Source organism: Mauremys reevesii, linkage group 10 (assembly GCF_016161935.1).
Source record: "Mauremys reevesii isolate NIE-2019 linkage group 10, ASM1616193v1, whole genome shotgun sequence".
NCBI classification, from domain to species: domain Eukaryota; kingdom Metazoa; phylum Chordata; order Testudines; family Geoemydidae; genus Mauremys; species Mauremys reevesii.
Genome location: NC_052632.1, coordinates 18016540 through 18030847, shown reverse-complemented (window position 1 = coordinate 18030847; position 14308 = coordinate 18016540). Strand labels below are relative to the sequence as shown.

At 43.2% G+C, this 14308-nt stretch overlaps 1 protein-coding gene across 3 annotated transcripts in view; it reads right to left on the bottom strand.

Moving 5' to 3' along the window:
- The window catches only part of HOMER2 (homer scaffold protein 2), a 116014-nt gene that overhangs the window by 9836 nt on the left and 91870 nt on the right, over nt 1-14308 (bottom strand). For all 3 annotated transcript variants that reach the window (XM_039492571.1, XM_039492572.1, XM_039492570.1), the window contains 2 exons: nt 13628-13738; nt 8531-8611 (listed from right to left, as the gene is read on the bottom strand). In XM_039492571.1, coding sequence (XP_039348505.1) covers nt 8531-8611; nt 13628-13738 — 192 coding nt within the window. The remainder of the gene's footprint in view (nt 1-8530; nt 8612-13627; nt 13739-14308) is intronic.

Below are 14308 nucleotides of genomic sequence, written 5' to 3'. Positions count from 1 at the left end.
CTCCATCCTCTGCACTTGTCCTTGTTGAACCTCGTCAGATTTCTTTTGGCCCAATCCTCTAATTTGTCTAGGTCCCTCTGTATCCTATCCCTACCCTCCAGCGTATCTACCACTCCTCCCAGTTTAGTGTCATCCGCAAACTTGCTGAGGGTGCAGTCCATGCCATCCTCCAGATCATTAATGAAGAGATTGAATAAAACCGGCCCCAGGACCGACCATTGGGGCACTCTGCTTGATACCAGCTGCCAACTAGACATGGGGCCATTGATCGCTACCCATTGAGCCCGACAATCTAGCCAGCTTTCTTATCCACCTTATAGTCCATTCATCCAGCCCATATTTCTTTAACTTGCCGGCAAGAATACTGTGGGAGACCGTATCAAAAGCTTTGCTAAAGTCAAGGAATAACACGTCCACTGCTTTCCCCTCATCCACAGAGCCAATTATCTTGTCATAGAAGGCAATTAGGTTAGTCAGGCATGACTTGCCCTTGGTGAATCCATGCTGACTTTTCCTGATCACTTTCCTCTCCTCTAAGTGCTTCAGAATTGATTCCTGGAGGACCTGCTCCATGATTTTTCAAGGGACTGAGGTGAGGCTGACTGGCCTGTAGTTCCCCGGATCCTCCTCCTTCCCTTTTTTTGAAGATGGGCACTACATTAGCCTTTTTCCAGTCATCTGAGACCTTCCCTGATCACCATGAGTTTTCAAAGATAATGGCCAATGGCTCTGCAATCACATACGTCAACTCCTTTAGCACCCTCGGATGCAGTGCATCTGGTCCCATGGACTTGTGCTCGTCCAGCTTTTCTAAATAGTCCTGAACCACTTCTTTCTCCCAAGAGGGCTGGTCACCTTTTCCCCATACTGTACTACCCAGTGCAGTAGTCTGGGAGCTGACCTTGTTCGTGAAGACAGAGGCAAAAAAAGCATTGAGTACATTAGCTTTTTCCACAACCTCTATCACTAGGTTGCCTCCCCCATTCAGTAAGGGGCCCACACTTTCCCTGACCACCTTCTTGTTGCTAACATACCTGTAGAAACCCTTCTTGTTACTCTTAACATCTCTGGCTAGCTACAACTCCAAGTGTGATTTGGCCTTCCTAATTTCACTCCTGCATGCCTGAGCAATATTTTTATATTCCTTCCTGGCCATTTGTCCAATTTTCCATTTCATGTATGCTTCTTTTTTGCATTTAAGATCAGCAAGGATTTCACTGTTAAGCCAAGCTGGTCGCCTGCCATATTTACTATTCTTTCTATACATTGGGATGGTTTGTTCCTGCAACCTCAATAAGGATTTTTTTAAAATACAGCCAGCTGTCCTGGACTCTTTTCCCCCTCATGTTATTCTCCAAGGGGATCCTGCCCATCAGTCCCCTGAGGGAGTCAAAGTCTGCTTTTCTGAAGTCCAGGGTCCATATTCTGCTGCTCTCCTTTCTTCCTTGTGTCAGGATCCTGAACTCGACCATCTCATGGTCACTGCCTCCAAGGTTCCCATCCATTTTTGCTTCCCCTACTTATTCTTCCCTGTTTGTGAGCAGCAGGTCAAGAAGAGCTCTGCCCCTAGTTGGTTCCTCCAGCACTTGCACCAGGAAATTGTCCCCTACGCTTTCCAAAAACTTCCTGGATTGTCTGTGCACCGCTGTATTGCTCTCCCAGCAGATATCCAGGGGACTGAAGTCTCCCATGAGAACCAGGACCTGTGATCTAGTAACTTCTGTTAGTTGGCAGAAGAAAGCCTCATTCTCTTATTTCATTAGCTTTCCTTCTGCTTTTCCGCATTTCAGGACAGTGTAAATATCTAAACTTAAGTCTTCTTAAAACTTTAAATAATGAGCTTTACCATGTAGAAATGGCCTATGTTAATCTCTTATTCCCACAGCACACATTTCCCTCCCACCTCTTCAATAGTCTTTCAACTATTCTCACCTAGATGACCTTGTTTCATTTATTCTTTTTTCATGTGTTATGTTTATGGTGGTTTAAGCTTGTGAAAGTGCCAAACTGACAGTCCCAGAGTCCAAAGACCTTTATTTATACTAGGGTGACCACACAGCAAGAGTGGAAAATCGGGATGGGGGAGGGGGATAATAGGAACCTATATAAGAAAAAGACCCAAAAATCGGGACATCTGGTCACCCTAATTTATACCCAGAAGAGTTATAGAACAAGTAGGGAACACACACCTTACCAAGGTGCCTCAGCCATAAGTAATCATTTCCAAGTGAGAGCGTGGTTCAGTTTCCATGCCCTTGCAGTTCTTGATTTTGCTGCTCAGGATGCTAATTATGATGGTGACTTGGACTCAAATGAAAGCACTCACTTATATAGCACAGGCAAAACCAACCATCAACTTGTAATACCTTCTTGGTCACTATCAGCCTAAACCAAACCTATACCAGTTACCTAGATGCTTCCTATCTCAAACCCTGGAACCAGAAAGTGCTTCTGGCTCTTACTTTTTCTGTTACCCCTTAGCCATTGTTCCCTTTGTTGTGAGCTCTGCTAAGCTTGCCTCCATCACAACTTAACTGACACCAAGAGGGATGAGTATCCTTCCATAAAAGCACAACCTATTTAAGAAAGGCTAAAACACAAAAAAGTCTCAGCTGAAGTACTAGTTCAGTGCATAAGCCATTTCTCCAGTTAAATATTCAAGACTACAACAGATTTGATTTTTTTTAAAACATTTCTCTACATTCTGTACAGGGCTGAGCACTGAGGTGACTGGTGAATCAAAAATTAGTATCACTGAACAGATTAGACACAAAAAAAATGAACTACAGAGTGAGATTTCACTATTAAAAAGATTTCTACACTCTTTGTTCATACCAGAACAAAAAACTGATTTCCTCTTTCACTCTTTGCTTGTCCATATTTACAGGGTGTCAAATGTTGAAAAATAATTAATTGCTGAAAACATGGCCACATGCTTTTTAGTTTTACTGTCCCAAATATTCATAAAAACTGGACACAGCATGTTTAACCAGGGAGCCGTACCACTGTCTCTGAGCTCTGCAAAGCAGCTGGAGGCATTGAAGAATATGGAGAGACGGGAAGAGGGAGAAACTCTTTAGCCAAATCAGTTCTAAAACCAGTCTTTTACTCACCCCTCCCTGTAGATCAGGGGTCTCAAACTCCCAGCCCGTGGGCCATCTGCGGCCCAAGAACCTCCCCAATGTGGCCTGCGGGGCTCCAGCAGTTTTGGGGCCAGGTCTTTTCCCTTGGCCCCACCTGCCGCCCCTGGGTGCTCCCCCCCACCCTGCACATCCCCCAGGCGATTTACAATGGCCCAGGACTCCGCTCACCACCAGCAGCACAGGCGAGCTGAGCGGCATCTGCCTGCTCACTCCACGTGTCTGCCGGCCCTTCCCTGCAGCAGGGGCAGGGCTATGCCTCCCCGCATTGTCCCCGCCCCAAGCGCCGCTGCGGCCAATGGGAAACTGTGGGGGGTGGTGCGGGCAGCAGTGCGCCAGAGGCCCCCCCAGCCTGCCCCGCCTTGCCTTGGAGCCCCAGGTAAGTGCTGCACCCCTGACTCCCTCCCAGAGCCTGCACCCCGAGCCCCTCCCAGAGCCTGCAACCCCACCCCCTCCTCCTGCACCCCCACCTCTGGCCCCAGCCCAGAGCCTGCACCCAGCACCCAAACTCCATCCCAGAGCCTGCACCCCAACCTCCTACCCCAGACCTCCTCCCCCACCCAAACTCCATCCCAGAGCCTGCACCCCAACCTCCTACCCCAGACCTCCTCCCCCACCTAAACTCCATCCCAGAGCCTTAGGCAGGTGGGGGTGGAGTTTTGGGGTGGAGTTTTGGGCGGTATGAGTGACATTATTGGCCCGCTGGGAGGATTTGAGGACGGGCACCGGCCCTAAGGTAAACTGAGTTTGAGACTCCTGCTTTAGATCCTCACATCTAGGCCATGTCTAGATCTTGCCACCTCTTCCTGAATAATACCTCTAAGATCTGACTTCTCTTCTCCCTCAAAACAGCTACATTTTTCATCCACTTCTCATCTACTGCAACCTTCTCTCCAGCTTTGACATGTCCCATCTCACCTCACTTATATCCATTCAAAACAGTTGCAAAAATCATTTCCCTGGATTGTTGCTTTGACCACATTACCCCTCTCTTTGCATCCCCTCGTAGGCTCTCCCATCCCTGCTGCATAAACACAAATTACTAGTCTTTGCTTTTAAGGTCCTACACAGCTGATCACTGCCCTATCTCTTACATGCTACTGAGATGTCGAATCTGCTCCACCAGTGATGCCAGTCTTCATCACCCATTTGTTTAAGTTTTGAACACACCTGCAGAGAGAGAGCTCCCCATAAACACTCACCAAGATCACTTCATCCTACTTCAAATCCCTCCTTAAAACCTTCCCTGGCCATTTCCTTTGCCAAAACGATAATGGTTAGACAGCTGATGTACTGTTACATCTGTTTATCAGAGTGATCTGTATTGTCTCACTGTTTTTCCCCATCTGTTTGTTGCATCCTTGATTTAGTCCTATGTGGAACACATGATTTGGTTCAAGAGATAACGATCGCTAAATCACTTGGTAATGGTCACCATAATATAATTAAATTTAACATCCTTGTACGGGGTGCAGGAAGTAAGGATTCTGGGGGTACAGTAGCTTGAAGTGGTTTCCATCATATACAAGTGTTGTTCAATGGCTTTCAGCATCCCCACTATAAAAACTGCTCCAATGCCACTGCCCTTGTAGGGCAAAAAAAAAAAAAAATACCCCCAAAATCCCACTACAGTAACATTTAACTTAAAAAAGGGGACTACACAAAAATTAGGACGCTTGTTGGACATAAATTAAAGGAAGCTGTCACATGGTTTAAATGCCTGCAAGCAGCATGGGTGCTATTTACAAACACTATATTAGAGACTCCAATTCAATGCATACCCCAAATCAAAAAAGACAGTAAGAGGACCAAAAGAAAGCCACCATGATTCAAAGCAGAGTAATGGAGGCTATCAGAGGCAAAAAGGCATCCTTTAAAATTTGGAAGTCAAATCCTAGTGAGGGCAATAGGAAGGTGCTCAAACTGGCAGGCGAAGTGTAAGAGTACCAAAAGGCAGGCCAAGAAAGCATTGGAGAAGCAATTTGAAAAAGATGCAAAAACTAACAGTAAGAATTTTTTAAGTACATCAGAAGCAGGAAGCCTCATGAACAGTCACTGGTGCCTCTAGATAACCAAAGTGTTAATGGAGAACTCAAGGAAAACAAGGCCACTGCAGAGAAGCTAAATGAATTCTTTGCGTCAATCTTTGCTGCAGAGGATGTAGTGGAGATACCCACATCAGAGCATCCAACGAAGTGGGTATTCACCCACAAAAGCTCATGCTCCAATACACTTGTTAGTCTATAAGGTGCCACAGAACTCTTTGCTGCTTTTACAGATCCAGACTAACACGGCTACCCCTCTGATTTTTGCCACATCAGAGCAATCCTTCTTGGCAATAGATCTGAAGAACTGCCCCACACTGATGTGTCAGTAGAAGAAATTTTAAAACAAACTGATAAATTAAACAGTAATAAGTCACCAGGACCAGATGGTATTCACCCAAGAGTTCTGAAGGAACTCAAATATGAAATTGCAGAACTACTAACTGTAGTACATAACTTATCACTGAAGAAAGCCTCTATACCAGATGCCTGGAAGGTAGATAATGTAACACCAATTTTTAAAAAGTGCTCCAGAGGCAATCCTGCCAATTACAAGCTAGGGAGTCTAACTTCAGTTCCAGGCAAATTGGTTGAAACTACAGCAAAGAACAAAATTATTACACACACAAATAAACATGATTTGTTAGGGAAGAGTCAACACAGCTTTTGTAAAGGGAAGATATGCCTCACCAATGTAATATATTTCTTTGAGAGAATCAACAAGCGTGTGGACAAGGGTGATCCAGTGGATGTCGTGTACTTGAATTTTCAGAAAGCCTTTGATAAGGTCCTTCACCAAAAAGCTCTTAAAGGAAACTAACCAGTCATGGGATAAGAGGGAAGATTCTTTCATGGATCAGTAACTGGTTAAAAGCTAGGAAACAAAGGGTAGGAATAATGGTCAGTTTTCACAAGGGAGAGAAGCAAACAACGGGGTCCCTCAATGATCTGTACTGGGATCTGTGCTGGTCAACATAATCATTAATGGTCTGGAAAAGGGAATAAACAGTTATGTGGCAAAGTTCACAGACGACATAAAATTATTCAAGATAGTTAAGTCATGGGTGGCGGGTGAGCCCCATTTGTGGGGGGGTTAACCTGCTGGCCATGCCTCTTCCACTGGAGGCCCCATACCTCCGCACACCGGAGCCCCAACCCCCCCATAACAGGAGGAGTCCTGAGGCCCCCCTCCCCGCAACCAGAAGAGCTGGGGATAGCCCACCCCAACCACCATCCAAGGCCAGCCCCCCCCAGCCCCAGTGCTGGGCCAGGCCGTTCGCAGCGCCAGGCCGAGCTGCCTCCCGCCCGAGTGCCAGGCAGAGGCTTTGACCCCTCTCCCTGTCCAAGCTGGCGGCCTCAGTGCCTGCTGCTTGCTCGCAGCATCCCTCCTCACTTCCTCGCTCCTGAGGAGAAGTAACGCGGCAAGCAGCAGGGACCTGGAGTGCACGTAGGTAGGTGGCGCAGTGGGGGGGTGGCCTCAGGGAAAGGGCAGGGTCACCACGGTCCACATGTCCCTCGGGGGGGGGGGTGGTTGCACCAGGGAAGGCAAAGCCTTCCTTGGTCTATTATACCCACTGCCCAAGAGTTAAGTCCAAAGCAGACTGTGAAGAGCTACAGGAGGATTTCACAAAACTGGGTGAGTGGGCAACAAAGTGGTAGATGAAAATCAATAGTGATAAGTGAAAAGTAATGCACATTGGAAAAAAAAATCTCAACTACACAGATAAAGATGGATTCTAAATTACCTGTTACCACTTAAGAAAGATCTTGGAGTCACTGTGGATTGTTCTCTGAAAATTTCTGCTCAATGAGCAGCAATTGTCAGAAAAGGCTAGGATCTAATAGGAAGTGGATAGAAAAGATGACAGAAAAATATCATAATGCCACTTCATAAATCCATGGTGAGTCCACATCTTGAATACTGTGTCCAGTTCTGTTTGCCCCATCTCAAAAAGAATATAGTGTAAGGAAAAGTTTCAGAGAAGGGCAACAAAGATGATGAAGGGTATGGAGTGGCTTCCACATAAGAAAGACTAAAAAGATTAGGGTTGTTCAGCTTAGAAAAGAGATGACTAGGAGGCGATATTATAGGAAGTCTATAAAATGAATGATGGGGGGGGGGAGTGAATAGAGAAGTGTTATTCACTCCTTTCCCACAATGCAAAAACCATCACCTGATAAAATTAACAGGCAGCAGATTTAATACAAACAAAGAGGAAGTAGTTTTTCCACACAATGCACAATTAACCTGTGGAAATCATTGCCATGGAATGTTGTGATGGCCAAAAGTATAACTAGGTTCAAAAAAGAAATAGGAGGATGAGTCCATCAATGGCCAATAGCCAAGATGGTCAGGGATGCAACCCCATGCGTGGGCAACCCTAAACCTCTGACTTCCTGAGGCGGGGAGGGGATGATGGGGAAGACACAACTGCCCTGCTCTGTAAACTCTCCCTGAAACTTTGGTATTTGCCACAGCTGGAGACAGAATACTGGCCTAGATGGACCATTGGTATGACCCAGTATGGCAACTCTTATACACCTGTTGTTTGAAATCACTCTTTTATTGTTCAGGGTAGGGACTGTCTCTTTGTTCTGTGTTAGTACGGTACATACCACACTGAGGCCGGATCCATGATGGGGATCCCCCAGGTCCAAATTCTTGAATGCATCATTTTGATATATACAGTCAGAGTTCGAAAGCTTTAAAACCAACCAGATTCAAATACTTTGATGATGGGGGGGGCTATATAAATATCTACATAAAAATACAGAATGTATTGTGTTGAAAAAGACTACCCACCAAATAAATACCTTTTGTATGAACTTCTCCCCAATGTTATGTAACTAGTTGTTTGTTTTTTAAAACAAATAACTTTTCTTCTTTTCGTGTTCTTATATAATAATTAGCTTTAGCTGCCATCATGATGTTAGTATAACTGACTTGACTACTCAAAATGGCCATTTGGAAGGAGATTGGTGAATGCTTACCAGCTCTTGTATGTGAAGCAGTCACTTCTAGTAGCACTGCATATGAGGCAATGCAAGGCAAGAGCAGCATAAATGCTGGAAATACAATATCCTGGAGTCTGCCAGGTGTCAGTTGCAACATGATTCCAGAGTAGCAACTTCTTCAGATAACCAGGCAGAGGCAGAAGTTATCTATAATTACTCCTAATTCTGGGGCAGCCACAGTACATTTTGCATGTAATCAGCATTCACTTTTATGAATTGGGGGTCTCTTTATCAGTTAAGTTACAAACAGGTAAAAATATATAAACATGAAAAATATAAAACAAATGTCCTTTCCACTATGTTTAGATCAATGTATTTGCTGAACTGTACCTGTAATTTCTGAGATACAGATTCACATTCTGTCATTAGCTGGGGTATAATTTCACCCTGCTTTCGAAGATCCTCCAATTCCTATAAATAAAAAAAAGGGAAAATTATAACAAACTTCAGTCTAAAAAAAAAATAATTTGAAGCTGTGAAATTATTTTGCACAAGTATATTGTATGCCACACAACGCTGGGATTTAAAATAACTGAAAATAATGGTTTGGCTTTATGTTAATTTAATAAATTAAATATAATAATATTCATTTTTGCACCACATTTAATCATTTATTGACTACATAGTTTCTACACCTGAGCATAATCTAATCTCCAGCTAGTTATATTTATGAATTCTCACTACACAGACACATATTCAATGAGACAGAGATCTAAAACGCAATAATGCTAAAAGAGACCTAGCAGACAGCAAATTAGATATGAGTGTGCAATGATATATGGCAGTAAAAAAAGGTCACTGGAATTTTGAGCTGTACATGTAAAAACATCACAGAGCACAGAGATAACAGGCCTGAGCATATACATCTAGAGCTCTGAGCAACACCACCTGGGATGCTGTATTCAACTCTGAGCGCCACATTACTAGAATAATATGGACAAACAGAAGGGAGTTAGAAATAAGCAACAAGACAAGTAGGTGGCTGGAGAGATGGATTTAAGAGGAAAGTTAAAAAGAGTTTGTTGCTCTGCTTACAGCAAAGGCAGTGGTGACGTGGGGAACAGATTTGAAGAATGTAAATACGAAGGGCCAAATCATCCCCCTCCCTCATTTAAAGCTGCAGAAATGGACTTTCTGGGTGAAAACATCCACAAGGATCTGCTGCTCCTGGAGATTTTCCCTAGAGTCCAGGAGGAGGCAGGCTGCAATCTGTGGAGCAGGCTACAGGATCCGCCTCCAAACATGTATTTTATTTCCTCAGATATTCTAAAAAGATTACTAAATAAAGATAAAATGTGTCCAGCCTCGGCAGTCCTCAGCATAAGCTGATTCAGGATAGCCAAGCCATATCACACATCACAAGTAGAGTTGGGGGAATATGTGACATCTTCTCTTCCAGGTACTGGTGATCTCACAGCAGAATAAGAGTATATAGGAATACGTACCCCACGCTCTACCATAAAATTGTGCAACAAAAAACATTTCCTCAATATCTCCAGATTCTGTTCCTCCAGGTACAATACCATTTCTCACATTTCAGTTCCCACCCAACTTTTAAAAGAAACTGGTCTATTCCAGAGTGGTTTTTTATTTCCTTCCAAAATTTTTGCCAAAAATACCACCCCACCCAGAAACTGAGCTTTCTTGATGAGTGATTCTATTATTCAGGACATCTCCAATATTTTGTGTTCTTCTCCAACTCTGTGACCATTACTTTACAGCATTAATGTAAAGGGTCCAATTGCTTGTTAGCATGAACTGTTTCTGTCCACCACGTTGAAATCAATTAAAAGCCGTTTCTAATGCAAAAAAGGTGTTAACTGTGACACAGAGGCTCTACTACATGGTGTCAGCAAGTCTGGTCAGGCCTGACAATCACTACACCTCCCACAGCGGGGTCATGATATTGATTTAAAAGGTGAGATGTAATAGATCGTTTGAAATCTAACAGCACAACGGTTATTAAAGTCACCGTGAAAGCTCTGTAACAACTCTGTAGATGAAATTATGTATACTCTCGGATATTATGTCCTGGAAACTGTAAACCAAGATGACAAAACAGGTGTTTTTTTTTTAAATATAAAGGACAATGAAAATATGGCAGCAGATTCCCTGTCAGGAAAGAGGACTCTGACCTGGCAGGGAGTGGCTAGCCCTGCTGCAGCTTTGTAAGGGTGGAGGAGTGACCCTGCGAGCATCCCAGGGCCAAAGGGCAAGGATTTGTGTTGGTATCAGGTGATGAGTTTCAGTTGGCCTGACCAATTCAGTGCTCTCCAACTATGGTTATAATTTGTATCTAAAATATGTCAAGTAACATATCATTGGAAAACTAATAACTCACTGATCATTAATATACTTGTGTGATGGATGTGTGCTGTGTGTATTATGAGTTATGGATATATGTTGGAATGATTACAAAAATATGTTTAAGCCAGGCATGTCAAGGGAGTTGGTAAACAAGTCTGTCCTAGACAAAGGAACGTTTGCTTCTCTGACCAGCCCCATCACCAGACAAACACAATGAAGGTCCAATTTACATATTAGGTAAACAAAGCTATCAAGGTAACAAATAGGGGCGGAGACAGTATGGCATCTACACCCAGCCCGAGAGAAGCTTGGTCCAGGATTTATTTTTCAAAGAATACGCTGCAAAGATGTACTGGTTTATAAAGACAAGCGATCTGAACCTCACATGATAACCAACCGAATCAACTGATTGTAAACAATGTCACTGTACTATAAAAGTTTATTAAGTGAGTTATTTTATGAAAGCTTAAGATTCTCTGGTGATTAATATCATCGTAAAATGTATGTATTAACACTATATAAGGAATTATGGCTACTTATTGATATTAGGCTTTACAGTATGTCCAAACGAAGGGAGAAACAGGTCTTTCCCAGACAGGAGGGAACATAGCAGCTATTTACCTGTCTCCTATGTAAATTAAGCATGGTGGAATCAAAACAATGGAAGTCTTATACACATGCCAGGGAGTAGCAAGCCCCACAGCATGAGGTCATCCTGCCTCTTTAAACACGATTGTTGAACTTTGGAAGTTATAAGCAAAGACAGAAGCCAACTTTAGCATCCATCACTAGGAGGACACAAGGGAACAGAACTCTTGCGAGCTGAGAACAATGGGTCCTTCTACCAAAGAGGGGTTGAAGTCTCTAGGAACTGAATATGAGTGAGAAACCTGCTTAGGCAAAGATCTTTCACCAAGGAAGACAAGGGAAGCCAACTTCTTGTACTTTTGTAAAAGGTCCTCACTGAAGGAAAGTCAGCCTTGGCTGAAAAGAAGGAAGACTGGTGACAGAAATGATATTGAACAAAGCCTATACTTTGCTAGTTTAAGTTTTCAGAGTTTTAGGTGCATATTTTCACAATTTTTTATTTGCTTGTGATCCTTTCCAAATTTATCCCTTTTACTTGGCATCAGTTAACCTATGTCTTGTTAATAAATTCACTTTATTTTTACCATACATTAACTCAGTGCTGTGTTTGAAAGAAAGGTGAATTTACCACAGTTAATTTAATAAGCTGTAATGTGCTTTTGTCTCTTTAAAGGAGAAATAAACCTTATTATTTTCTCTGAGCTGTCCAGGAGAGGGCTAGATACTTCAAGGTGCACACAGTTTGGGGGAAATTCGGGACTATACGTGTGATGGGGTCACCCTGTTGGTTGAAAGCAAAGCTGGTGGAAGCCAGAGGGGGCTCTGGGGTGGTAGACAGGTTGGGGTCAGAGCTGCTAACCAGGGATGTCTAGCACACAGACACTTAGGGTGTCACCTGCATACTTGTAGGTTGGCCATGAGCATCTGAGGCTGGAAGCTACAGCAGCAAAGCACTGAGGCATCCAAGGGTTACAGGGCAAGTAGTGACAACTCCTTACTGATCTGGATTACACCCCAGAACTCTGCGACAGTAACCTCCTGTGTTTATTTTGAGACGCGAACCCCGATACATCTATAAGCATTCTGATGCCCTTGTATAGGTCTGTGGCTTATATTTCTTTTTCCCAAAGCCTCTGCGCCTCTTTCCATCCTTTCATTTCTCTCTCCTCCCTTTACTGTTCTTCAAATGGACAGAATTTCAGAGGTGCTTCTTTCATGGCTGCATTTGTGAGCAGGCTCCATGCTGGTTTGCCTTGCAAAGCCAAGAGCAGCTTATTTACAGTGGTTTAGAGCTAATCAGAAATCCACTAACGTAAGAAACAGTCTGAAATCAGGCTGGGGGTGCAGTTCCTTCTCAAAAACGAATGGTAGCTAGGTCTGTAATATTCATGAGTCAATCCGTTTTCTGGCTGATTTGGTGTCTGGAGAATGTGAACCTCAAGGAAAATGCTATCACAAAGTAGGGGTTATTACATATGCTATTAGAGCAGAAAGGTTGGGAAAAAAGCATGACCTTTTCCTTTGAAACTTGGTGCTGAAAACTGCATTATATTTTTAACTGTGCATCAAAATCCATCTCCCTAACCTATCTCCTTGTACCATCTTAAAGCTCCTTAATAGCACTGCTCTTTAGGAGCACCAGCTGAGAAGTTATAATGGCACTATGCAAGCTTCACTACACCTGCTGTCTGCATTTGCTCTTGAGTCGACACAGAACATTTGGTTTCTACGGGCGGGGGGAGGGAAGAGAACCTCAAAGATTTCATTATTTCCCGCCCCCTAGTCAGGGGCTGTAAGTTTCCAACATTATTTGCCTTAGTAAAATGAATACCCTCTAAGCTAAGATGAGAGATTTAGGAATTGTGAATGAATGTCAGTAACATCTTCTAATCTTAATCTCCATCTTGGATTTAATTCTTAAAATCAGAAGGTGTGGGTGGCAAAATAGTAAAATATAAGATTCCACTGAAAGAGAGCGCCTCACCTGTCTTAACAAAGATACTAAATTCTCTTGTAAGGGATGTCTTTTTACTGACAAGCACCCGAAAGTCAACAGCTCCCCTCCTCCCATATGGTAAAGGGGGGACTGAGAGCAGTGATTCTGAGATTCTATTTTCAACCTACTTGCTGTGTGACTTTAGGCAAGGCAATGAACCTCTCCAGCTCATTTCACCCGAGGATACTCCTACTTACCTGTCTCAGCAGGTGTTATGCTGTTTAACCAATTAATGGTTTTAAGAGGCACTGAGATCCTCAGAAGCGTAAAGTATCATTTTTGTTAACAACAACTGTCAAACTCAAATGCCAAATCAGATTAAAAATTCAGAACCTACAGTGTTGTAAACAAGTGATTAGGGGACACGACTGGAGATCTAAAGAGTCTTACAGCAGCTAGAAAGAGCAGTAACTTTAAATGCTGGGCTCCCTTTGACTGTGGTGACACACTGTATGTGTTGCTTTGTGTAGTGAAAAACAGATTGGCCCACTCTGACATTAAAGAATTTGTGCCATTTCTAAGTTTATTTTACTTACTAGTTCTTTGTCTTGAAGTTCTGATTCCAGTTCCTGGAGGCGCCTGTTCAGCTGTGCATTTCTTTCCTTCTCTCTATTTATTTCATTGCATTGTTCTTCCAGCTCTTCAATCTTTAAAAAAAAAAGATCATAGCAGACTCCAATTCTCTGCAAATCTAGGAGCAGATCCTCAGCTGGTGTAAATCGTTCCAGCTCCACTGGAATCAATGGAGGTACGACAATTCACATCAGCTGAGGATCTCCCCCGCCTAGAGCACACCAGTTAGTACAACAGATCAAAGTTACCACTGTTATATTTAAAATTAAGAAAAACAAAGTAACCCATTTACACACACACTAGGCAGACTCACAGGATGCATTTATTGTATCTTAGATAGTGCCTTATGTAATCACATGGGACTGTGCAAAGCACTGGAATATCATAATAAGTCGTGAGGAGCAATGGATGGGATATATTTCCACTTCCATTTTTATGCAAGTATGAGCCAATAATCTATGGGTTTTTTTAAAAATATGGTCTGAGGAAGTAAGCTCTCTGGAGTTCCCAACATCATCTCCTCAAGGCCTGTCTATTATTCCAGCAGGAATAAGAGGGCTGGATACAGCATTAAAACTTAGCCAGACGGATTAGTACAGTGTGACAGATGATGCTTTGTTCTCTCAGACAGGGAATGAGCTTGC